The 24234-nt window shown below is 33.0% G+C and overlaps 2 protein-coding genes across 4 annotated transcripts; one reads left to right on the top strand and one right to left on the bottom strand.

The window, feature by feature from the left end:
• Nucleotides 1-2022: 2022 nt before the first annotated feature.
• Nucleotides 2023-9928, top strand: pxb (putative Hedgehog signaling attenuator pxb). Of its 2 annotated transcripts, none has more exons than XM_074144074.1 (7): nucleotides 2023-2356; nucleotides 4544-4722; nucleotides 4836-4948; nucleotides 5053-5191; nucleotides 6246-6417; nucleotides 6514-6658; nucleotides 7752-9928. In XM_074144074.1, exons 2-7 carry the CDS (start codon nucleotides 4552-4554, stop codon nucleotides 8218-8220), a joined length of 1209 nt encoding a protein of 402 aa, XP_074000175.1. In that variant the 5' UTR covers nucleotides 2023-2356; nucleotides 4544-4551; the 3' UTR covers nucleotides 8221-9928. The 2 variants fall into 2 exon arrangements, with proteins under 2 accessions (XP_074000175.1, XP_074000174.1); XM_074144073.1 differs by having other exon boundaries at nucleotides 5038-5191.
• Nucleotides 9929-12050: 2122 nt separating this feature from the next.
• On the bottom strand, nucleotides 12051-23392 carry Gnpat (dihydroxyacetone phosphate acyltransferase). 2 transcript variants are annotated; one of them, XM_074144071.1, is made up of 15 exons: nucleotides 23276-23392; nucleotides 22960-23153; nucleotides 22681-22833; nucleotides 22445-22574; nucleotides 21166-21369; nucleotides 20057-20208; nucleotides 18943-19118; nucleotides 17999-18165; nucleotides 17750-17902; nucleotides 16772-16909; nucleotides 16609-16688; nucleotides 15344-15502; nucleotides 14235-14407; nucleotides 14100-14161; nucleotides 12051-13096 (listed from the first exon to the last, which is right to left on the bottom strand). In XM_074144071.1, the coding sequence occupies exons 2-15, from the start codon at nucleotides 23140-23142 to the stop codon at nucleotides 13047-13049; spliced, it is 1980 nt and encodes a 659-aa protein (XP_074000172.1). In that variant the 5' UTR covers nucleotides 23143-23153; nucleotides 23276-23392; the 3' UTR covers nucleotides 12051-13046. The 2 variants fall into 2 exon arrangements, with proteins under 2 accessions (XP_074000172.1, XP_074000173.1); XM_074144072.1 differs by having other exon boundaries at nucleotides 17750-17875.
• Between the last annotated feature and the right edge of the window lie 842 nt (nucleotides 23393-24234).

Genomic DNA, 24234 nt, shown 5'->3' with positions numbered 1-24234 from the left:
TTATTACGGATTCTGGAGATTATACGAGTTACGTTGTCCTCATGATGAGCGAATACAATAGTGTTGCTATCTAATATTATTTAATAAAATAGAGAATTACGGAGTGTGAAAACTTTCACAAAAAAGTAATAAAGTGAAATTAAAGAACTTATGTTGAAGTATTCAAAATCAAAGAAAACCTTTTTGAAAAAGGATACACTATTACCAATGAATAGTACAATATTGGAAATAAAGGCGTCGAAGTTTCTTACATCCAGCCCTGTTCTTAAAATTAGTGACCAAAGATTAAATTTACTTCTTTTCAGTCAATCTAGGCTGGGATTTCGACTTTTTCCATTGTGTTTTGCGCTATTACTTGTAAATAAAGGCGACCCAGTTTCTTACATCCAGCACTGGTCTTAAATTAAGTGACCAAAGATTAAATTTACTTCTTTTCAGTCAATCTAGGCTGGGATTTCAACTTTTTCCAGTGTGCTTTGCGCTATTACTTGTAAATAAAGGCGACGAAGTTCTTACATCCAGCTCTGCTCTTAAAATTAGTGGCCTAAGATTTAATTTATGTGTTTTGGGGTAATCTAGGCTGGGACTTCAACTTTTTCCAGTGTTTTTATCGTTATTATCTGTTATTAAGGGCGACACAGTTTCATACATCCAGCCCTGTTCTTAAATTTAGTGACCAAAGATTAAATTTATTTCTTTTCAGTCAATCTAGGCTGGGATTTCGACTTTTTTCTTTATTTTATACGCTAGTGCTTGGAAATCTCTATCTTACATCCAGCACTGTGCCTAAAATTTGTGACAAAAGATTAAATTCACTTCTTTAGATTAATCTATGCTGGGATTTCTACTTTTCTTTTGTTTTATAATTTATTACTTGGAAATAAAGGCGACTCTCTATGTTACATCCAGCACTGCTCTTAGATATGGTGACTAAATATTTAATTTACTACTTTTCTGTCAATGAAGGCTGCGAGGACTTCGCTGTGGTTTAGAACCATTGGGAAGAGTAGATGTACGTATAGGGAAGCGTAAAATTTACTGAAGCAATAAGAATTTTACTTCACTCTTCCTCCAGAACTGTCATAAAATTAATTTTTTTAGAAAATAGTTTCGGATAATTGTAATTGACATGCAGGTGTCTGGTTTGTATTACGCATATAAATTTTGAAGAATTTATGTACATTGTTTTTACGTTTAGGAAAGATATATATATATCTATAAAGCTGATTATATATATATATATAAAGCTGATTTTGAAAAGATACACAACTATTTTATTTAACAACGGGATTACAAAATTGATATAGTTAATATTCTCTTAACTTATAATAACTAGGGAATTCTATTGTCCTTACACTATGAAGGAACGAATAGGAATTAACTTATAATTATGACTGGATGATATAAAGTGCATATCGAGATGTCGCGAGAGGGTTTCTCAGTGGTACACACCTGCACTTGTGATAGCATTGCAATATTATTAACAGCTACTTAATAAGTACAATTAATGTTAACATTTAACTATTACAAAACTATTACTTATGTATATATATTGATATTGATTGACTTATATATATATTGTTCATATGTTCAAGTACAGCCTGGCTTTAGATTTTCTCTTCCTAGAAGCCTGTTACTCCTAACTATGCGGTGATGTCGTTATTTGTAACGAAAGAATTCTGTCCGACGACCAGCATTACACTAAAAAAGCTCTGGTTCCGGACGGCAGTGACCTGATTGGTTGCCGCGCCTTAAATTAACAAAAATAATTAATGCTTTTTCGAGATCGGTTATTTTAAAAAAGAATGCTCCCTCCCCTAGAAGTACATACATTACATTATTGAACGCTTTTATCTTTTTCATGGCATCTTTGCATCCTATATTTATTGATCTAATAAATTAGTTAGAAAATTTGATAAATGTATGGTATAATGATAATTTTACTAGAAATTTAGAACAAACTTTTGGGAATTTTGTGTAGATGTTGTTAGCCTGCAGAGAGGCTGATTCCGTGCTAGATGTATAGATAGCTTGACAAGGCGAGTGGCTAGTTATCAGTGGTTCATGTATAATCTGTGGTGTGATTCCAGTGTGGTCTTGTGTATTTTTTTTAGTGTGTATTTGTGTATTTGTTGTGTACAACAATTTTGATATGTTGGTTTTAAAAACTAGTTGATCAAATTGACCAGAATAGGCAAAATTTGCTTATGGATGTATTTTCTGGTAGTGAATTTAATCTAATATATTCGTCAACTTTATTTGATTATGCCAGCGCTACTACAGACGCCTCATCTCTGTTTTCATATTCCTGCTCGTTTTTCAACTTTCTATTTAATTTACACTCTAATTCCTCCAGGTTAGTACTTATAGTTTTACTTGATAATTTTAATATTTTTTATTGCTTGGAATCATACTTCTTAAAAAATCGCGATAGTTTAATGCATTTTAAGTTTCCAGAGAATGGATCCTCATTTACTAAATTTAGATATTAATATGTTCTGATCCTAAAGTTTTGATTCGTTTTGACTAAGGTATGATAGCACTACTGTTTCGCGTCAAACATTTGTGCTTTTTTCGCAGGTGCGAAGGACCTTAGATGTTGAGCACCTTTAAAAAGAACACAATAATAATAAAAACATTTGTTCTATTGTGGGATTAAAGCGGGAAATGAGACAATAGAATCTGAAAAAAAAGTTTAATTGACCTGCTTTCAGAAAACTACTTTCATTAGTCATGTAAAGATGATCTGGTCCTTTATCTTTTTGTATGAAAAAGTAATGTCTCTAATCATATTTCTAAGAGTTAGCAATTACTACATCTAAACAAGATGTGGGTAATGTTGCAAAAATGCAAGTTACCTTAAACGTTTGAACAACTCCTTCGTTTCATAGAAGTCAGGTGAAATAGCTTTCCTTAACATTAGCTATGAACTGTGGGAATAAGGAAGAGAAAACATGTGTTTGAATCAGACTTAAGTTTGCAGATAACTTTTTTTTTTAGAGTTATACGGTGGAAAGAGTCCCTTGGCCATCTGCTAGTTTTCGTTTCACCCCTATTTCTACTCACATAATTTTGAAGCCTTGATGTTCATCATTGAGACACCATAGGTCTTTTACCAATCGATACCGATGTTACTTCTTTAAACGTAGTTTTTATTCATTTTAGACGTACTTAGGTGATCTAACCACTTTTGAATCCCTAACTTAAAGATTCCATTAATATCCTAATGTCGCCGAATTTCCAGGATCTTTTGTTGTGTGATAACAAAACACCACACTAGTTTTCATTTACTTGAAGACCGTACTCCAATACTTTTATTTCTTATACAAAGCTAGATGACTTCGATACTGCAGCAATCGTACGATGAGAACCACATTATAAGCGTAGCACAGGATCTGTGTCAGGAGTTGAAATTGTTGACTTTTTGCTTAACTGAAATCTTTTAATACCATAAATGCCATTTTTTAATACCATATAAGCTAATATGCCTCAGTATTCATTAGAGTAGTGTAAACTAAGAACACTCAGTCTAAGTGAAAAAGTTGGTTTTACAGGACTGGAACATTTAGTTTTTATTTTATTCGTCAAAGCTTGTTTTTGTTTTAATTCTGAACACATTTTGGATTTAATGTATCTTTAAAAAAAAAATTGGTTCATTAGTTCGTGCATATGTTTACCTAATCAGCAGTGCCTAGTTAGGGATCTAGAGCAGTTTGAGAGATTATCTGTGCAAGACACAGCATCTTCTTATGATTTCAGCCCGGTACATACCACTAATCAGTGTTAAAGACTGCATTTTCACAACCTACCAAGTTCATTCGCATGCTTCTGAGGCACATACTGTTTCAGATTTGTGATGCAAGCTGGTTCATCCCGAAGAACTACACATATCTAAGTTTTAAAAGTGCCAATAAGTTAAAATATTGCATTAGTTAATCGATCTACCCCTTTTATTTATTTATTTTTTGTAACTGGAAATTTAACTGTCATTCAATTTATGTTAAAGGATGATTAATTTTCTACCCGTTGTTTTTGCTAAAAAATAAAGAATTAATTTCTTTGACTACCAGTACAAGGAAGTGTAATAATCGTATACATTTTCACTGAAAATACAGATTTAGAGGCCTCTCTTCTACGAAATTGAAAATGTTTCTTTAGCGTATAGCGTGTATCTCGTGAACTCTATAGCTAAATAAAGGTCGCTTGAACCCTTGGCTTGAGCTACATGCATCGTTAGCATTTATTCGCTCGATACACCAAATAAATAGAGTAAATCACAGCTTCCAGAAGAATACAGGTACTCTCCACTTGGGTGTTGTCGATCTTCTGATTCGTATAACTAAAGCGAGACTCATCTGTGAACAGTTTGTGACTGATCAAGTGCCCAACAAGATGCTGGCGTGGCCTAAAATTCGTTTTTCTACCTGACGTCTAGTAAAGCACTCAACGCTGGCCTCGTAGAGACAAAGCGCTCTCAAAGCCGTATTATCAGCGTTAATAAAAAAAGATTGTGTGTCTTAAATGAGAATCGTATTTGTTGCAGGAGTGTAGATGACTCTCGGCGTGGACTGCTGCCGGGTGATGTGGAGTGTGGAATGCTCGGACTACGATGAGTGTCCAGGACCGCCCCCAGTATTCCATCTCCCGCCACCACCTCGACCGCCCTTCCTGCACGATCTTCCTGACTGCTCAATCGACATCAACACCTGCAATGCTATACCGGTAACATTAAACTTCTTAAACTGTGATCCCTCATTTCATTGAAAAACATCAATAATTGTTCGCTCATAAAATTCAAGGCCATATTGAGGTGGTACTGTTTGACATGTATGTAGGTGATTGATGCGGAGTACCACAGTTCGCCGGCACTCTCTTCGCTGGCTGTGATCGTAGTAAGCTCGCTGCTTTTGCTTGCCATGCTGCTCATCGCTACCGCCCTCGTCTGCAAGTCAGTCTACGGCAACAGTCTTATTCTACCTCTATAGTTTTAAACTTTTATGAATTTAATTCACTTGTAATTCAAGACATAATTAACAGGTGTTCTGTCGATAGACATAAGAAGAGGATGAGGAATCTGATTCCATGCAAATCATCGCCACAAAGTAGATGTGAGCTGACACACAGTAATGGCGTGATTTATGAAGATTTAACCAACATGAGACCTCGATCTCTACCTCAGTCATCCATTGAGGTAACAGTCTTAATAAAAGCTGAATCGGGCAAAGTGCATTCTATAGAAAGAAGTAGAGTATTCAAGTAGCTGCATCATTGATCCCTAAAGGACTAAAGGATCGCCAAAAAATACTCTGCATGGCAGATCAGTCATAGGGCTCAAAGTATTTGAAGGCCGAAGGCGCAACTGTAGCCGAGTTTTTTTTTTTTAATTTGGAGGCCAATTTATATAGTATTCATACATATTCGATTCATATTTGATACAAACAACCCGCAGTTGGAAGTGCTCTGGCTAGATATGCACGGTCATCCAGAGCCTGTTAGGGTGTGCTTCCTCTAACTATAGTCGTGTAACTTAGGGGTTCGGCCAGTTCACGTTGGCTGTACGACTTCAGCCTGTCTTTAAATGGTCCTAGAGGGAGTTGCGTTCTCGAGTGCTTCTGCTCCCAGTTGGTCTTGCACATCAACCAACAGGAGCAGTGACATCTCCTTTTTGTAAAACGATCCCCGTGCTTGAATGGGGGGATCGGTATACCCTGCGAAAGGTCGGTACGGTTCTTAAAAATCCCCTTACTGAACATTTAGTTTGGAAAGAGTAACAGGGAAAGAATGCCCTTCAATATCACTCCAAACTCAAAATTCTTTCAAAATGCTCAAATGGCAAACGATTATTAGTTGCTTACAGTAGCAATAACTCTTACATTTGATGCAGTCCGTAGTGTTTCATTTATTACAGAAATTAGGCCCCAGGAACTATTCTTCACTATAAGCAATGAACAATTAGAGAGTTTGCTAGGGAACGGCAACTGTGCAATGCGCTTTTCTGATGAAATTTCATCGGGGGCAAATAGAGATGCACATATTCCACCAAAGTATTCCTGAATGCAGATTTTATAATTGAGCTTAAGTTTTAGCCTCCAACTCGATTTCTTTGAATCGTAGTGTTTGGGTTAGAATTAAACTGTTGCATTTAAGGGAATGCAATTAACTCGCGACTCGCTTTACATATTATTAACTTCCCATTATGGGCATCTAAGGAAGATTAACCCTTTGTTCTTAATTGTCCATTTCAGATGGTGGATGTAAAAAGTCGAGGTGGGATGGTCGACATGGGATACGCCCGGACCAACTACCCCGTACTGTCACACTCACCTGTGTTCATCTGTCCTCCACCTGCGAGAATACCACTTCACCAGTACAGCTCGCAGGATCTCTACAATCCTGTGTACGAAGAATTGTCTAACGGTATAATTTCTTTCTGTTAACAATTTTTTTAAAAATAATTTCATCATGATTTTCGATAGTTTCCACTTAAAAAATTAACATTTTATGACTATCTAGAGTCTGGAGGGCGTGAGGAGTCAGAAGGGGAAACCGAGAGTACACACCACTGCCAGGGCAGTGAGGATGAATTCGCTGAAGATGAGCTTTCCCTGTGTGGACTACCGCTGCCCTCATCAGTCGATTCTAATTTTGACAACAGCAGGTATTATTATTTACTTCCTCTTGTTCATTGCTGTTATGTAAGAAGTGTTATGATTTAACACTGCATTAATTTCCTATAGAGTGGTGTTAATATTCAAAAGATTGGCTTTTTTGGTTTCTTCCAAAACTTGGCATTCTGATCCGACCCTCTTTCTACATTTTATACCGATGTCTTAGGCACGAGACCAGTACCAGAAAAATTTAGATAATTGAAGGGATCTTATATCACACCCTCTTCTCTGTTTGTTATGAGTATTGTCTTTTCCTTGAAATTTATCTTTAGGCGGCAATGGTCACAATTTGATCGTTGCACGTTTGACCAAATCACAGTTGGGTGGTTAAGTGACACTACTTGCATATACCATTATTATTATTTTGTATTTCTCTCGTAATTTGAGGTGTATCATCTGAGGTCATTAGCGCCCGAGGCCTTTTTTAGTGCATTAAAAGCCTCCAGATAATGTTATTAAGTTACAGATATCACTGTCTATCACCGGGCAGTGAGCTGTAAGAGGCTTCTTGGTAGATATAATTAAGGCCCCGGATACAGTGCGTGAGAGTCCGAATACTAACCACGAATTAATCTCTTTCATTATTATTATTATTATTATTATTATTATTGCTTAAAAATTACACCTTATCTTCACACTCCATTTTTTATGTTGCTGTAGAATCTTCTTTCAAATTAAATAGCATATCTTTTTTAATTTTTTTAAATTTTTTTTGGAGCTGCAATGAGAAAGCGAAGTAACTAGAATAGTTACAGCTAATCATTCACAGTTTCTTAACTTTTTTTCCCTCTTATCCATATTAATCACAGCAATCAACAATAACTTTTTTTTAACTATTTTACAACCTATGAGATTGTATGATTGTGTAAATTGACATGTTCCTAACAACAAATTTCAGTACTGTTGCTTCTGCTTTGAGTATTTCTCAGATTGTAAACTCTTGATAATTGCCTCCTGTTTCCGACAGACTTGCCAGATTAAATTGGGACTCATCTTTCATTTGCTAGTATTTCCGCCTGGGATGCGTTTATTGGGTATTTGTATGTGGGAAACCTACTTTAAACAGTTTCCTTTTTCTTTCAGATATGTTGGGCACAATCATTCATTTCCCGCACACAGGGGTGTGAATGCACAAGAACGAAGACGGAATGGTGAAAGGAGGCCGCGTTCATTGGAACGACCGCGTGCCAAGAATAAATTAGGAAGACAGAATTTTGTACGATCTAGTCAACAACAATACCATCGTGGATTAATGGGAACTAATATTATGGGATATAAAGGGCAACATGTACCTCCACGTAATCTAGATGTGGATGAGCGTTTACTGTTAGATGCTTTGGTTCGGATATATCCTCAGAGTGACAACCATCTACCGTATATCACTGGTTCTTATACAAGATTAACCAGGCATCCGCAGAATTTATGCGCACCGGGACAGGATTCTGATTCCGGATATAGTCACAATACTGATAGACAGAATATGAACACTATACACACTAGTACACAGCCCATCCATAAGTGCTCTCATTCCAATTCTATCATACTTTCGTAGTTTCTTTGCTGTTGTAATACGACTTCTTACATTTTAATTATTAGCTTGTTAGGAAAGTTTTTGTGCATAAAAACGCTGACTTGAATCTTATTTCTCAAATTATATTTTTTCGCATCCTAAAAACACCGCTTCTAATTTTTTTTAATTTTTTTTTTTTTGAGCTATATATTAGGGGAAAGACCGTATTCAATGGTGCATCGAAGGTAAACGCCTACTTCCTCCAGCTCTTTTAATTTTAATTATAAGTCGGATGGACAGAAGAACGATAGATCGGGCAGCGTTTCTCTTGCAGAATTGCTTAATCATTGATTAATAATTGGTTTGGAATGATTTCTTAAGCGGGTATTTGCAAAGGAGTTCGGAGATTCCACACTTTCGTAATAAATCAAATTCTTCAACTTGGTTCCATCTTCAGTTGCACGAAATGGGTCAGTCTCTCTTCTAAAAAAACAGCAGATCCGTTACAAATTGATTCATCCCTCCTCTTCGTTCCATTCGGCACCAATGAAAACGTTATATGGACCCAGTAGTGATTTTACTGGGGATCTAAAATAGTAACTGCATCAAAGTTTTAGGAAATGAGCATACCTGGCGTTACATTGCAAAAAGCCAGCTCCCTGGAAAATCATCTTCTAGGTATATGTAAGAATCGGAGTATTATTAACTCTTACATTATACAAACACTGATTACTTCAAAGATCAAGCTTTGTGTTCATGCACGATAACTTTTCTAATCAGCTAGTACAAGTAGATTGATTATTAGTAGCTAAGACTTAAGGTAAGTTGTAGTCGAGTGGAATGTCCTGACGAGAAACATTCAAAAGTAAACTTTCTAAAGACTTCTAAAAATAATAATAATTTTAAAAAAAGCTTTTGTATGGAGCAAATTACAAAAAAAAAAAGTTTCCGAATGTAATTTAAAAATTAGTTTTTTATATTCGTTAAAGAGTAAAAAAAGGAAAAGTTAATTCTTGCTAGGACTCTCTTTTCTGGAAGCAGAATTTTGCCTTTTTAGTGTGAAAAAGATGATCTGTGAATACCAATTAAATATATATTAGTAGTTTTGAAATCTAGAAGAATCACTTTAACAAACAATAATTTAGTTTAAGAAATTTAATAGTTATTCTGTACTAAAAAAATAATAACTTGAAATTGAAGAAATCAGTAAATATTAGGTGGTACTGTTTGGGATTCGGGAAAACTGAGAGATCTTTTCTCGTAATATTTGTTTTATTGTGGAGATCAGATTTCTGGAAGCGATTACCAATTTCCAGTTCTTTAGCTGAGTTTTTTTTTTTGTTACGATAGGCTTCTAAGCAGCAGGAGTAGAACACACTACTTTGAGTCTAGTGTCTTGTATGTGTTTACTGTGTAAGTAGCAATGTCTGGGGTTCTAGCCATCCTTTTTGGCATTTATTAAAAGGCAGTGTGTTTAGGTGTAGATGTAGAAAAAAGTATTCGACTTTATTTAAACAACCACACTAACTAAACTTGACTTCTTATTGACCTTTATTATCGTGATATGTATTCGAGAAAATAATCACATGCAATGAAAACTGTACATTTTATTTATTTGAGGCATTGTCATTACCGACATTCCTTGGATTAAAATAATTATTGATTGGCAGGGGCGACTCTCTTCTGATCTTCTACTGACCATAGAATGAAGCCAGATATCACGGGTTAAGATCTCTCGAGTATCTATTGTCTTCTGATATGAAGCGAAGAGTGTTTGTTATTTCTGTTGATGTTCATGTACTTGTGTAGCGATATTATAATTTGTGTGCTTCCAGAATGTATTTTGCTTCCTCAAATTTAGCATTTATTCGTTCTATTAAGAATTTTAATTATTTATTTGTATTTTATTTACACAAATGCACTTAGGAAAAGTAAAAAGTGGAGGTGTTTAAATTTGCTGACCCCCTAGCTTTGTTTTAATTTAATTTTTTATTTATTTTTGTATTATTTAATTTATATATTTATACAGACACTATTGTGTGCATCCAGAAAGAAGAATACATGAAAAGTAAATTGTAGCTGTTATTGTACTTTCCTTAATGATGTTAATTTTAGTTCTCGTTATAGCAAGTGATGCGAACAAAGCAGATTATAAAAATTTGAGTTTTTACCATAAATGCAAGTTCTTTAAGTCTTCTAAGTATGAAAGTTTGATAGTATTGCTCTTCGATTCGCTATTGATAAAATGTAGCGTGAAAAACTCACAATTCTCTTGCTGTACTCAAAGCTCTAACTTACAAACCTTCTGTAAAAAATAACTAATACTATCGCGCCTCTGGTTTACATATTTTTTATTTTAAACAACTAAAATCACCTATTTATAAACCTATGCAAGGTTTTAAGGGCTGTAGTGTATTGAAATGTATAAAAGAAAGCTTTAAATCACATTAAGAGCTACCGACTCCACAAAAATCGGTTAATCGGATATCTTGGAGTTTAAAATAGGAGTGCTAGATTTATATTCTCATGGGGTGAGTACTAAAGGAAATCATTGCACCAGTTTTCGAAAAGTAACAACAAGCTGAAAAATCCCTGCAGCATAGTTCGGTTTACTCTTTTAGATAACGATATATTTTTGCAATCTCATTATTTCCGAGCAATGCATCATTTCTTAAGTACGTAATAACTAAATATATAATAAAGTGGCGTTCAAGAAATGTTTCCAAAAAATGCCAGTATACAACCTCAGAAACAAAAAAATTAATAACTTGTGAATTTAGCCAACAATTATTTTTCAGTGATCTGCAGAATAACAGGATGATTACCTGCTGCGATCGTAATCACAGAAACAAGTTTATTATTATAATTGTATTACATGTGGCTCAATGTTTATCCATTCCTATAATAGGACTTTTAGAGTGCCATTTATTTTCTATACAACGAGATTTTGTCTTGCTTTAACTTCCTATCATACCCCAATTGGGGAAGGCAGGGGTTCTTAATTAAAAACAGCATTAAGCAGTCATTTTTCTAGTACTTTGGCACATGTTTTGGTTCGTTTTCATGTTGGAATACGAAATTTGAACCGAGGCCTAGTTTTGAAAGCTGGAATGTACGTTTTCCTTAAGAATAGCTACTAAAGTTGCTGGTCCTTGATCACTTCAATAATTTTCAGTTACTGTAGACCTGATTCAGTCATAAACTCAAAATCATTGATTGCTTCACCCCATCATTTGTTTGTGAGTTCGATCAGTAAAATTGAGTAAATTTTATCCACTATTTTCCTAATTTCTGCTTAAGAATTAATTTCCTTCAGTTCTGTGTCTCATTTGAGTTGAAATTCTCTTTTTGTTGCACTAACATAATAATTTAATATTTAATATTTGAAAATAAAGTATTATGCATAGCTTTGTAGTAGGTTAAGTTTTTAATTCTTTATTTAATTGAATCAAATGGAATATGTATCTACATTTATTTTATGTACGGTCGGAAGCAACATTCATGGTATATAGAATATTGTAAATTCCAGGGCCAGATTATTTCTTTCATAAATAAGGCGTATGATCCCTTTACTTTGCAATAAAACAAAGTAAATTTATTTTTAATCTTACATATAAGATAAAAAGATAATTTTTCAATGTTGTATGTAGAATTTTCTTGCCGAGAATCTCACTCTTCATTCTATGAATTTGATGTATGTACATACAGCACATAATTATTGCAAAAACATTTTAAAAAAAACAGACATGAGTAATTAAGTACAATTCTTTTTATTATTAAAAAACATAAGTGAACAGTTGAATGAATACTTGCAGCAAAAACAAAACAACTTGCTTAGACACAAAATTCTAACAATCTTTGGTAAAATGGGACGGGCAATGTTCTTTTAATAACCTTAACACAAAGAGCAAAGTAAATGACTACTTCGTCAAATATTTAGTAACCAACCAATTTTCTTTGGTCAAATAAATAATTTTCTCTCTAAATTTTTTAGATAAAACGACAAAATTAATATGACTACAAAATAATTATGGTAAAACTGGGACGGGTCAATAATTTTTTATTTACTAATAATGGTTCTATTACAAGAACAAAAACCGATACTGTGAAGCTACAGCAGACATATATCATACTAAAGCAGCATACAAATGACATGTTTAAATTAGTATTAAGTAAAATAATCATAAAATATTAAAGATGGGGATCTAGAAGTGTGAAGATCCAACGAAGGATACGCGCCAAATGAACAACTTACGGCGATATCAGAATATACATGGAAAATTCAAATACAAATCCTCTATTTGCACGAGAAATTATTCCATTCATCATCCGCTAGAACTTGCGAATTCTACTCGTTGTATCATCATTAAACGCTCCTTCACATTTGTTTATCTAAGTAGAAAACATAAGAAATGTCTGCTATAAATTCACAAATATACCACCCACTCTTCTTGCTATAGACCCATTTTTAAAAACCTCACACGTACTAGCAAACCAACTAGCATCACTTCTTTGGTAAATTTATTAAATCATAAGTTTATAAGACTTGAAAGAAAGACCCTAGTCGTGGATGTGTTAGGCTTCTTCAATGGCTCTCTTTTGAATGTGCTATACACTATATTTCTAAGAGATTGGTGAACGTTTTAGTTGCTAGTACTTTTGAGTTATCACAAAATCCTAACAGAAATATAAAGACTCATACCAAGCATAAATATTTAAAAGAATCCTAAAATCTTCTAAGAAAGTACATTATAAAACTTTGTTATATCAATAATAAACTTTTTTTTTCTTTTTTTTTTTTTTCCTTTTTTTCTTTTTTTTTTGGCAGTGACTCAGGTCCATAGTTGTGTTAATTTTGGTTCAGCATCTCATAGTCGACACTTTGGTTCCTTTTGACTGTTTTCAACTACCTCTTGATCTGAAAACATTTACGATTGATTTATAAATACAACTAATACTAGATGGGTAAAATTAAAATAGGTTTTTGGCCAAGTAAGTGATCTCTACTATTTAAGCAAGAGGTTCTATAAATTTGACAATTCTTATACATATATATAATCTTTAGCATCAGTTTTTCTAATAGGGATCTAAGAACCTAAATAAGGTTTGTGGAGTATGGTTTGTCTCAGTGGGCATTCAGCGTTTCCTCTTGGTCTTAGTAAACGACAACTATCATGTCTTCCGATGAACGGATGAGGTACTCAACTTAAAGAAATCAGGTGTGACAGCTCACACGACTTTCTCTTACTGTAATTTATATATTAATGATGACAAAAACTGATAATGACAAAAAAATGTATCTATAATTTTACTGCAATTTTTAGTAAATGTTGAAAGCTTCAACACTTCCCACGAGCATTGCAATAAAAAGACAGAAAAGTGTGACTTGCCATCTACCCAGGAACCCCTCTAAAATTAATGTACTCTGAACGTTTCAAACAGCATTTAATAATTTGTATATGTTTAGTTATCAAAAGTTTAAAAGAACTTCTTAAATCCGTTTTGAAGAAAATTATTTTTAAAAAAATACGAAGAAAAAAATGACCAGTAAAATCGCACCTTCCGGATTAAACTAAATCGTCGGAGCAAGTTTCGTGTAAATAGGGGGAACACCAAAAAAGTAAAAAATAGCATTTCCAGTTAGGGCGACCAGAACTTTTCTTATAGGAAAGAAAACAGCAAAGAAGAGATTTATATCTTATTGAACAACAGTGGTGCGCTGAAGACAAATTTTTTGATTCTGAAATTGGTAGCTGGATTGTACTAAAAGTACGAAGAACTATCTTCTATAAAAAAATGTTTTAGTCTGGGCCTAAAGACTACATAAAAAGAATATCGGGAAATGATGGGGTGGATAATTTAGTTGCAAATGAGGATATTTCTCTTCTTTTATTGACTCCTATTAGTGAGATAATACCTACCCAGAAAACATGCCAGTTGTCGTAATAATTTCTCGTTAGGTAAATACCGTATTTCTCCGTTTCTGAAACAAATGTAATAAATAAATAAATAAGGTCTAATTTTTAAAAATCAATTATCTAAACCCTTTGACTTACGTCTCATTTTTAGTTATATATTTCAATATGCAAAATGAAAACAAGGCATTCTTCAACATGTCTCTGGAGAGGCAATAGGGATGTACTAAGCCCTGGGCGAGCCCCTTCTGGGCAACTTTCTGCGAATAAAGCAGAATTTCAGTCGGCGTCCCTTGCATATTCCGTTTACACATCTAGAACAAGTAAATAACATAGTACGTAATTAATTAATAACATAGAGATTGAGAAAAATTAGCTGTATGGTTAAAGAATTAATGAGTTATTAATTAATAAGTTACATTAAACTACTATTTTGTGGCGAAATAATAAGATAATACGGAAGGGATTAGTTCAATGGTTAGTGTACTTAATTCTCACGCAGAGATCGCGAAATCGAATCCAACGGCCAGTCCTTAGATTTTGTTCTTAACAGCTTTTGAAAAAACTCCGAGCGCCAATGACCTCAGATGTCGAAGCGCCTTAAATTTTAAAATCAATTGGCTGTATCAAGAAACCCACTGTAACAAAAGACCTAAACACATACGCGCACACAAACATAAGATGTTTGGAATTTCATTTTGTTGGCCATGGGTCATACGTATTACATAATAACAATAAGAATAATTGCAATCTACAGTGTATATTAATAAATAGTATAATATATACAATTTAGTAACATTTTATAAGTTTTATTATTTTTTGTCTTTCTTATTGCTCACAGTCATGATGTACCTCTACTTCGATAACTTATAATTTTTTTCGTTACTGATTTCAATTTATTATTGAAGAACTGATGCAATAAAGTATTAATATTTAATTCACCTCTTCAGTGAACTTTTTACATCAGAATTATCTGAACCTACGCGTCTCTATTTATCATTTCCTTTGATAATAAATAATATCTCCACAAGTTTCTAAAGATGCTATAACACAAGAAGAGTAGGGCCAAGGAATGGTGCAACGCAATAGGGACTCAAGGAATAATAGGCATCTGGCACGCTAAGGGATAATCAAGATTATTTCTTAGCGCTGGACTTTATGACTGCCTTCAAACTGCTGAAAAAACATTCCCTACACCTACATGAATTAAATTGATAATTTAAGTAAAATGTTTGACAGTTCCACCATACCTCTAATAATGTTATAACCACAATTCTGTATCCAGTAACGAAAGGCTGTAATAGATGCAGCAATATAAGTATAACTTTGTTGTTTGAACCAAACTCTCCTTGTTTGTCGTTTACGCATTGGGCATCTCGTAAAAACATCAATGCCTCATTATATAGATCCTAAAAAATCATAATGAGAAGATGAATAGAAAGTTATTAGTATCTTCAAGTAATGGTTTTCAATGAAAATACAAGTTTTGAAATCCCCATGTAAGAAAAAAAAAGTGTGATAACCAGATTGTCTGTTACTGAGAAGGAGATGATTTAGACTAAATTCATGATACGCAAAATACAATAAGACAATATCCAAATGTTTTGAAAAAAATTCTTCCTCATTTTCTAGAAATTGTAGCTACATGTGTGCGTGCTTAATAATAATACACAGAACGAACAGTACAAAACCCGTTAATAACGAATTTAATGGTGCAGCACTGTACCCCTGGGTCCTTCAACTAATTTACAAAACGCTTCTACTAATCAGTATAAAACCCATCCACTTCTGTGAAAACACAACAAAAAACAAGAATGAATCGCTCCCATATTGAAATAGTTTTTTCAGACCGTTAACCGCAACTTGAACTAAGTACCGCCCCGGGGTCTAATATTGCAGCGAATTTATGAATATAGAAGTGCAACATAAAATTAACTAATATTACAACTAATATAATAAAATAATATGTTATTAGTAATATTAGTAGTATAATATATTACTAATAATAGTAATAATGATAACGCTGCTAGCAAGTAATTGTCGACTTTTCTGCAATTAAATATTTGCGATATCCACTTTTAATGGGTATTATTAGTGTGATGATTTTGTGTACAAATCGTTAAGTACTTTTGTCTAGTCAAAAAGTCCATTGTAACAAATATATTAACAAAATTAATTTTTTCATGATATAAAACAATTATTCCATTGCCCACTCATCGTTTAAATAAGAGCTGATATGAAGGACATTATACTGAAAACGATCTTCAGAGAGAGCTAACTTCGCCCATCCTACAACGAAACTTCCTAAAATAAATTTTCCCAAGAAGACGTGTCAATAAATGTCATAAATCTACTCTCTGTAGTATACCAAAATATTTTTTGTCTTGAACTTTTTAATAACTACTTTTTGTACTTGGGTTACAACGAAACACGTAACATTTCCAATTCCACCAATTTGAGAAAGTAAAAGAGGATCAAATTTTTCGAAGAAAAAATATAATAAAGTTTAACAAACCTTGCCATCAACATTATTTAGAGTCACAAATTCATATTTAAAAACTTGGGTTATGTAAGTGAACGCGTCTTGAACTGAACCTGGCAATTCAAATGTTTTTAGAAATCAGTACAATGAAAATAAATAAATAAATACATAAATAAGGTTACTAAAAAATGCGTACCTCCGAACAATTTCTTAGCTGGCTTAAATGAAAACAAAACAAGAGCTGGTGTTACAAAAAGGTGAAGGCAGGGATTTATATAAAGCTGGAGCATAATGACTGGAACTACCTTGCAAATTGATTCTTCACTCAGAATGTCTGCAAGTTCAAAACATTTCTTTATAGCTAATATAAAACAGGTATCACATGGTTCCATGTCATCAGAACAGTTTGTATCAGGACCGCAAACACAAAGCTGAACTTTTAAATTCAGATACATTCACACAACTTTCTCTTAGTTTGTAAGTAGAAATCAGATCCCCCAAGGCTACTCCAAAATTACCTGAAACTCCCAAAAAAGAAGTTTCATGGAAAATTATAAATCTTATGTTACACGTAAAGAATTACAGGACGAAAATAAACAATTGGTAGCTAGATAGAAACAAAGCAAGAAAATGGCGGATCTATATTGAACAACGTGCCCAATTTTTTCCCCCCTCATTTTTCAATAAAATAGCTAATATTCTTAACTTTTCCATTTCTGGCTTGCATAAGAAATACAAAAAGAGAATGTAATGAAGGTTAAATATTTATTTTTGGTGTTTTTGAGATAATTGTTTTAAAAAGCATATTCGACAATTCATGAAGTACGTATGGAAGAAAAATTCGTTAAAAAATTTGTATATTTTTCCTAAAAATAATTAACAATAAAGAATAAAACAATCACAATGGAGTAATATTACAAGTGTGAAATTAAGTGGTACGTTGGACCAACAGAAAGCCGGAATATTAGACGCGATATTACTTTATGTGATTACGGTCTTCCCCGGTCTTGGCTCATTTCTCAGAAGATATACAATAGTTTTTCAAAATTATGAAGGAATATCATAAAGAGGCAATAATATTTAAATCAGCTTTCTACATGGCCACAAACTTGTGAAAGAAACTGATTAACAGACAAATTACATTAAAAAAAAAGAAAAAAAAAAAAGAAATTACCTTTGTGTTCAGACAAATTGGCAGCCTGTGTTACAGACGATTTCTTGAAAGTTAGTGTACCGTTTACTAACTGTACTAAATTGGAATGCACTCTACATGCGTTGATCACAGCGTTCCTAATGTTATCTTCAGGGGGGGAAAAATCTAATGTTACTATCAAAAGAATAAGAGAGACAAAATTACTAAGCGCGCTAGATTCCGTTTTCTTTAAAATATCAGCAATTAATGTAAGAATAAAAATATTCCTACCATGATAGTGAACTTGAGCTGATCTGCGTTTAAATAAACCACATAACTCCTCCACTTCTACAACAGCGTCCGTGAACAAAATTGAATATGAATCTAAGTTCCACACACGAAAAGACATAACAATCGCCAGCACGTTGAAAATCCCGTATATCTGCAAATCACTCTGCCTAGAAAAAAAAAAAAAAAAAAAATATGAAAGACACATATAAATATGTATGCATATAAATTTATAATAAAACAGTAATAAAAGTAAAAACAATCTAATCCATAAATTAGTTGGCAACGAAATATCGAATAATATCCAGTAATCACATCCATCTTTCTTTTTATCATTTTTTCCACATTTGTGAAGTGAAAATGAATATATCTTTCTACTAATTTAAAAACAGTAACGAACCTATTAAAGAGCATTTACACGATGTTCCTTCATCCAAAAAATGTGATTTTTATGTAGTGCTAATTATTTTAATGTAAAATTATTTCAATTGAAACTATCCATTAATATTTATCTATTAAAAAAATTATTAATTTTTTTCGAAAAGCCTTGCTTATATTTATCACAACATTTATCATAAAGGATGTGACGTACTATACATACATACTATATAAACTGGAAAACGTTATCATTCTCTACATAAACTTGATGTGTTAATATCTAATAATGGATTAAATTCTAAAATCTAATTTTAAAGAAAACAAGCAATGTAATATTTGAAAAAAGTGATAATCATTTTTACAGTTGCAATTCCTAATTTAATAAAAGTCTTTGGAGCCTATCCAAAAATTAGACGCGATCGCAATACATATGGAAAGAAAAAAGAAGTGGTTGGCTTGAGGTTCATTTCGGTAATAGATAGACTAAAACTACTCGCAGAGAAGTGGTACTTGAAAGTTGGATCTTTATAAAATGATAAGTCCAGTTTACTGGCGTGCTATGTACCAACCTTTCAATGACGTGATGTGCCAGCCGATGAGTCACAGTCGATACATTAATTTTGCCATTTCCTTGTGAATCCACGAAATTTGCTCCGATCCAGTCGCGGACATTAATTGGCTGGCCGAAGTTAAAAAAGACATCGCCATAAACACCTTTCATTTTGCGAAAAGCATTAAAAAGACCCTTGAAAAAATAATAATGTGGCATGAATCACACGACTTTCCCTTAATGCAAATATAGCGGAGTCTCGGTTATCCGTCACCCTTTTATCTGTCTATTCCAATTAACCGTCACTGTCCTCAGTATTTAAAAATTAAAAAAAAAAAATCAAAAAATTATGTCGCAGACATTGTATTCATTAATTTTAATACACAATAGAATGAATTGAATAATGAAAGATACCTGACTTTTAAGGCTTAAGCGTATAAACGTATAAAATATGTATACCAGTTAATACAAAGTTTTATACACGTTAAACAAAAGAATCTGGAAATTTTCCTGTTTTTTTCCATTATCCGTCTATTGGACTATCCGTCACGTGTCCGATCCCGGTCATGACGGATAACCGAGACTCCACTGTATTACAATTTTAATTTAAAAAAATGAATTAAACTTAAAAGTGAACAAATTGGAGGGGATTGTAAAGTTTTTGACTGGCTTTTATGCATTATCCACACTATCTCGCAGTGCCCTCCCATCTCAAACGCCGATTGAACCAAAAACAACTTTACAAGAAAAAATTTTCAGATTCAAATGGTCGCTTTTTAACTGTGATTTTTAAACGCAATTTATGACGTTCATCAGAAACGTTTTTAACAACTTAAAATTTATGCAATTGATAGAATCGTATATTACTACACTGATGTGTAATAATAATAATAATAATAAGAAGAAGAAGAAGAAGAATGATAACAAGAATAATAACAATAACAAGAATAATAATAATAAGAATTCGTGCACTTTTTGACGTAATAATAAAAATAATAATAAGAAGAAGAAGTAGAATAAAAAGTCAGCGAGTCCAGTTACTGTCCCTTAGATAAGGTCAAATTAGAGGGTTCCGTATTTATTCTAAAACTGCTAAAGAGGTCATAAAAATAATATGACAATAATAAACTCACCATGGTAGATTCTTTTGGCTTTGGAATTCCTAAGAGTTCGTATGCGAATAGTTCCTCCTCCAGAACTCGGTCGTAACTAATACTGATGGGAATGACCGTAATATCAGGTACTAAGCCATTTACATAAGCATCGAGGGCCATTGTAAGTAGTCCTACAATAGTTTACTATATTTTCAAGATAAAACTTCACATGTAATGGCTATGAAATACAATATTAGTTATGTTATATATAGTACAATAGTTATGAAAACACTTTTCTTTTAAATTACCCTACAAAATCTTTATATTTTATAGTAAAGGACGTTTCGTCATCATTATTACATGTCTTGTCCGACTACAATAACTATAAATTTAATAACAATCATCATTTTAAAAAATGATAGAATAAAAACATTCATATTTATTTATCGGAGATTTTTTTTAACTTTGTATTTTTAACTGTTTTTGAAAGGAATTTCAAATAAGAGTTTCTAATGACATCGTCGTTATGTACGAAGAATTAGTCAAAAAACAAAGTTTATTTGATAGTAGAGGCACGACCTCAATGAGGACAAAGCAGTCCATTGGCGGTGATTTACTGAAAGCTCTCAAGTGAAATCACGTAGACTTGCACTAGATTTACAAACTGCAATGTCTGAAGACACTGCGGAATTTCCAGCTGATGCACGTCAGATTGAGAATTTTTCAGCATAGAAATTTTCCGCGATTCTGATCATGCAGAAGACAAAAAAGCTCGGCTACACATCCCGTCAGATTCAATAAAGAAAATTAAGGACTTGATAGCACATTAAACGTCTTTAAAACCCGTCTAAATCTTAATGTTGAAATTAGAGTGCAATAAATATAAACATATCAAACCCAATGAATGGAATCTGCGAGAGAACCACCAATATCGGGCAGAAGACTGCTTAAAGCAATCAATTATGTCAATCGCAATAATATACTATAATAATTAATATGAAATTAATTTTTGATGGTAAATAGATCTTTATTTTGAGGAACAGGATTCAAGTTAAAAGTTTTTTATTCACTGTTAAACAAACCTAGCTCAGGCTAGGTTATAAATTTTGTAATATCCTGTCGTAAAGAATGAAAAGTGAATTACTAACCAAATTTTGGCGATAGAGATTTTGCACTTCTACTTCTTGTCCCCTCAATAAAAAACTCAATCGGCGATTCACCTAACTCCATGATTAAATGAAAATACTTTTCAAATATAGTCCTATATATTCTGTCATCCGCAAATTTGCGTCTCATGAAGAATGCTTTACAGTTCCGTAAAATTTCACCCATAACTTTCATTGAATGAAAATCTGTATATATAAAAAAAAGTTAATTTAAAATATTTAAGGTAGAAAAGCCCCGCTTTCCACAGACACACGAATTTCTCTTACTGCATTTATTATACCATCATAATATGAACTAATCACTTGACTACTACATATGTATATATATATATATAGAGAGAGTCTTTTATTTTACAAAATACAAAAGATTACAAATGAAAACACGGAAAAGAATTATAAAATTAAAATAAAGGACATACACTTGATTAATACCATCAGCGGGGATTTTTTTTTTTTTATGATTTAAGGCGCGTCAACATCTAAGGTTATTGGCGCCTGGAGCTTTTTTCAGTGCACTGCCGGCCTCAGGACAGTGTTCTCTCGTTACAGACAACACTGTCCATCACCGGACAGTGAGCTGTAAGAAGCTCCTAAGAAGAGAAAATCTAAGGGTCAGCTGCTGGATTCGAACCCGGGACCTCCGCGTGGAAGTCCAGTATGCTAACCTCATAGCTAATCACTTCCCTTAGCGGGGTTGTTGTTGACAATTCCAAAGCGCACTTGTCTACCACTAAGGAATGTAATATTTATTGCTAAAATTTCTGTATTGAAAAACAAAACTTCTACCAAAAATACCAGTTTACTGAAGAAAGTTTCACTTTTTTTAGATTTTTTCGAAAATGACTCCTTAATTGTGTCTAAAGAAGGACGAGGGAAGGTGTCAATCAAAAGTTATTTTTGTGTAATGTAGGTCGCACAAAATGTACATGTCATTACCAAACAATACAAATACACTTAGCAGTGACAGAAGCACAACACTTACACACTTCACATAGGGATTGCAGAAATAAGCAACTGCTTGGATTAAGGAGTGAACGATCAGTCGAATTCAGCTCAACAAACACGTACAGACCTAAAATATTACTTTAAAAAGCTTTGAATTTTGCTTTATAGTCCTCACGAATACTACTTCGCAGAATCACAAAAATAAAATTGTGTACCTCTAAGGACATCTATCAAATGAAATTTCAGAAAATGCAGTAAAAGAAAGTGGTTCGACTATTTTTACTCAGATTTAATTGCTGGTTTCTTTCATACTCACCCATTCCAGCGGCTACATATGGCAATTGGATGCTGTAATGAAAACAGATAAAAGCCATAAGAATGAAGTCGCCGTAACTGCGATGAGTAGGTAAAAATATCACAGGATTTGAGCCCATACTACTTCTAATCTGAAATTTACAATAATCCACAATTCAAAACTATACTAGTTAAATAAAATTCAACTGAAACACGTAAAACGTGTAATGAGTAAATAAAAATAAGTATTTACCATACCTGAACTAGCCTAGTCTCATTAACATATAAATTCGAGACGGTCCTAGAGAGTATTTTCACTAAAAAATATCCCAACCATCTAACAATATTTAAGCTAAACGAACTTGCTATTTCGTTGACAATTTCTTTAATTTGAGTTTTAGGCACTCCTTCCTAAGAATACAAGGAATTATCTAGATCTTAAATTAAATTAAATTTTCATTTAGATCTAATAGATTTTGCTATCGGCAAGTAAGTTACAATTCTACGAACAGATAACAACTAAGTTTTTGAACTTACCAACAGCTTGTATAGCTCTTCATCTTTTAGTAACCTTTCTTTTATCACGCATGGCTTAGGCGGTGGGAAAGAATCATTCCGATAAGCATTTATAAAATATATCATCCGAGTTGCCCAATAGAACTCATTCCTGTTTGTCTCTTTAAGAATGTTTTTAAAACTAACGCTACGGTTTTCAGACATTTCGTAATCATCTATAAAAATTATTTATATTTCATTTTAGATATTGACATGTAATGTAGTGTGAAAGTAGAAGGTAAATAATGAAAGAGATAATTCTAAATTAGCAGTTTAAAACAGAAAAATCCTGCAATACCTATTCCCACATGCACGTTTGTTTTCGTTGCAGAAGGTACTAACTACTGTAACCAAACGAAAGGTAGTAAAGAGCATGACTTTGGCGGTCTCCTGTGGTAGTTAGCACAACTATTCAGCTCAGCTTCCCGTCGGGTAAACTTGATTTGTCCTCAGCTGCCCCAGGCCAAGAACTCTCCAAATATGTATAATTAGTCCAGAATATTTATTTCACACATTTATCTTAGGGCTTTTAAATCTATGGTGCAGTGGGCTCAGAAATAAATTCTGTAAAAATGTAAAAAAAACGAATCGAAGTACAAAATTTAATCATTCTAATGGCACGACCGGAAATACCTCTTTACTAGATATTTTAGTTTTTAGTAATTTAATAATATTCGAATGATTACTCTTCACTACCAAATCTAATCCAGATTTATCAGCTGGTATATAAAATTGTTAATGATGAAATCAGAAAAATATCAAAAATAGGCTCACTTTATCCAAATATATGTTTAAAAATAATAATAATAATAAACAAAAAAAATAAGAAAGATGCTGACTACCTTACTAGTAGAACTAAGAATCCTTTTAAATTTATATGAACAAAAAGCTGGCTTTTTAAATTATCAAGATTATTTTAAATCTAATATAAAGTTGGATTATATGACAATTATTTGTCAACTGAGATCGGCTACCTCCAAACTTATAGAAATAAAGCATTTCAGTCAGTAATAGTTTGCCAAGAGAACAGCTATGAATGCAGTAATCAATACGCTGAAAGTGCTGCCATATTTTTTGGAAATGTCCGGCATATCCGCTACTAAGCGATTACCACAGCAATTTACCAAGCTCCATCAATGCTGTATATTTATATTTTCTAATATCTTGAAGAAGTTTAAATTCTTAGAAAATCATTTCGGTTATATTTTATAACATCAGTCTAAAAATCTTAATTCTTTACTTAATTATCTTCCATAA

This window comes from Rhodnius prolixus, unplaced genomic scaffold (assembly GCF_049639745.1).
Source record: "Rhodnius prolixus isolate KJV_2025 unplaced genomic scaffold, Rpr scaffold_30, whole genome shotgun sequence".
In the NCBI taxonomy this organism is placed as follows: Eukaryota; Metazoa; Arthropoda; class Insecta; order Hemiptera; family Reduviidae; genus Rhodnius; species Rhodnius prolixus.
The sequence above is the reverse complement of the archived record's forward strand: the minus strand, read 5'-3'. Positions and strand labels throughout refer to the sequence as shown.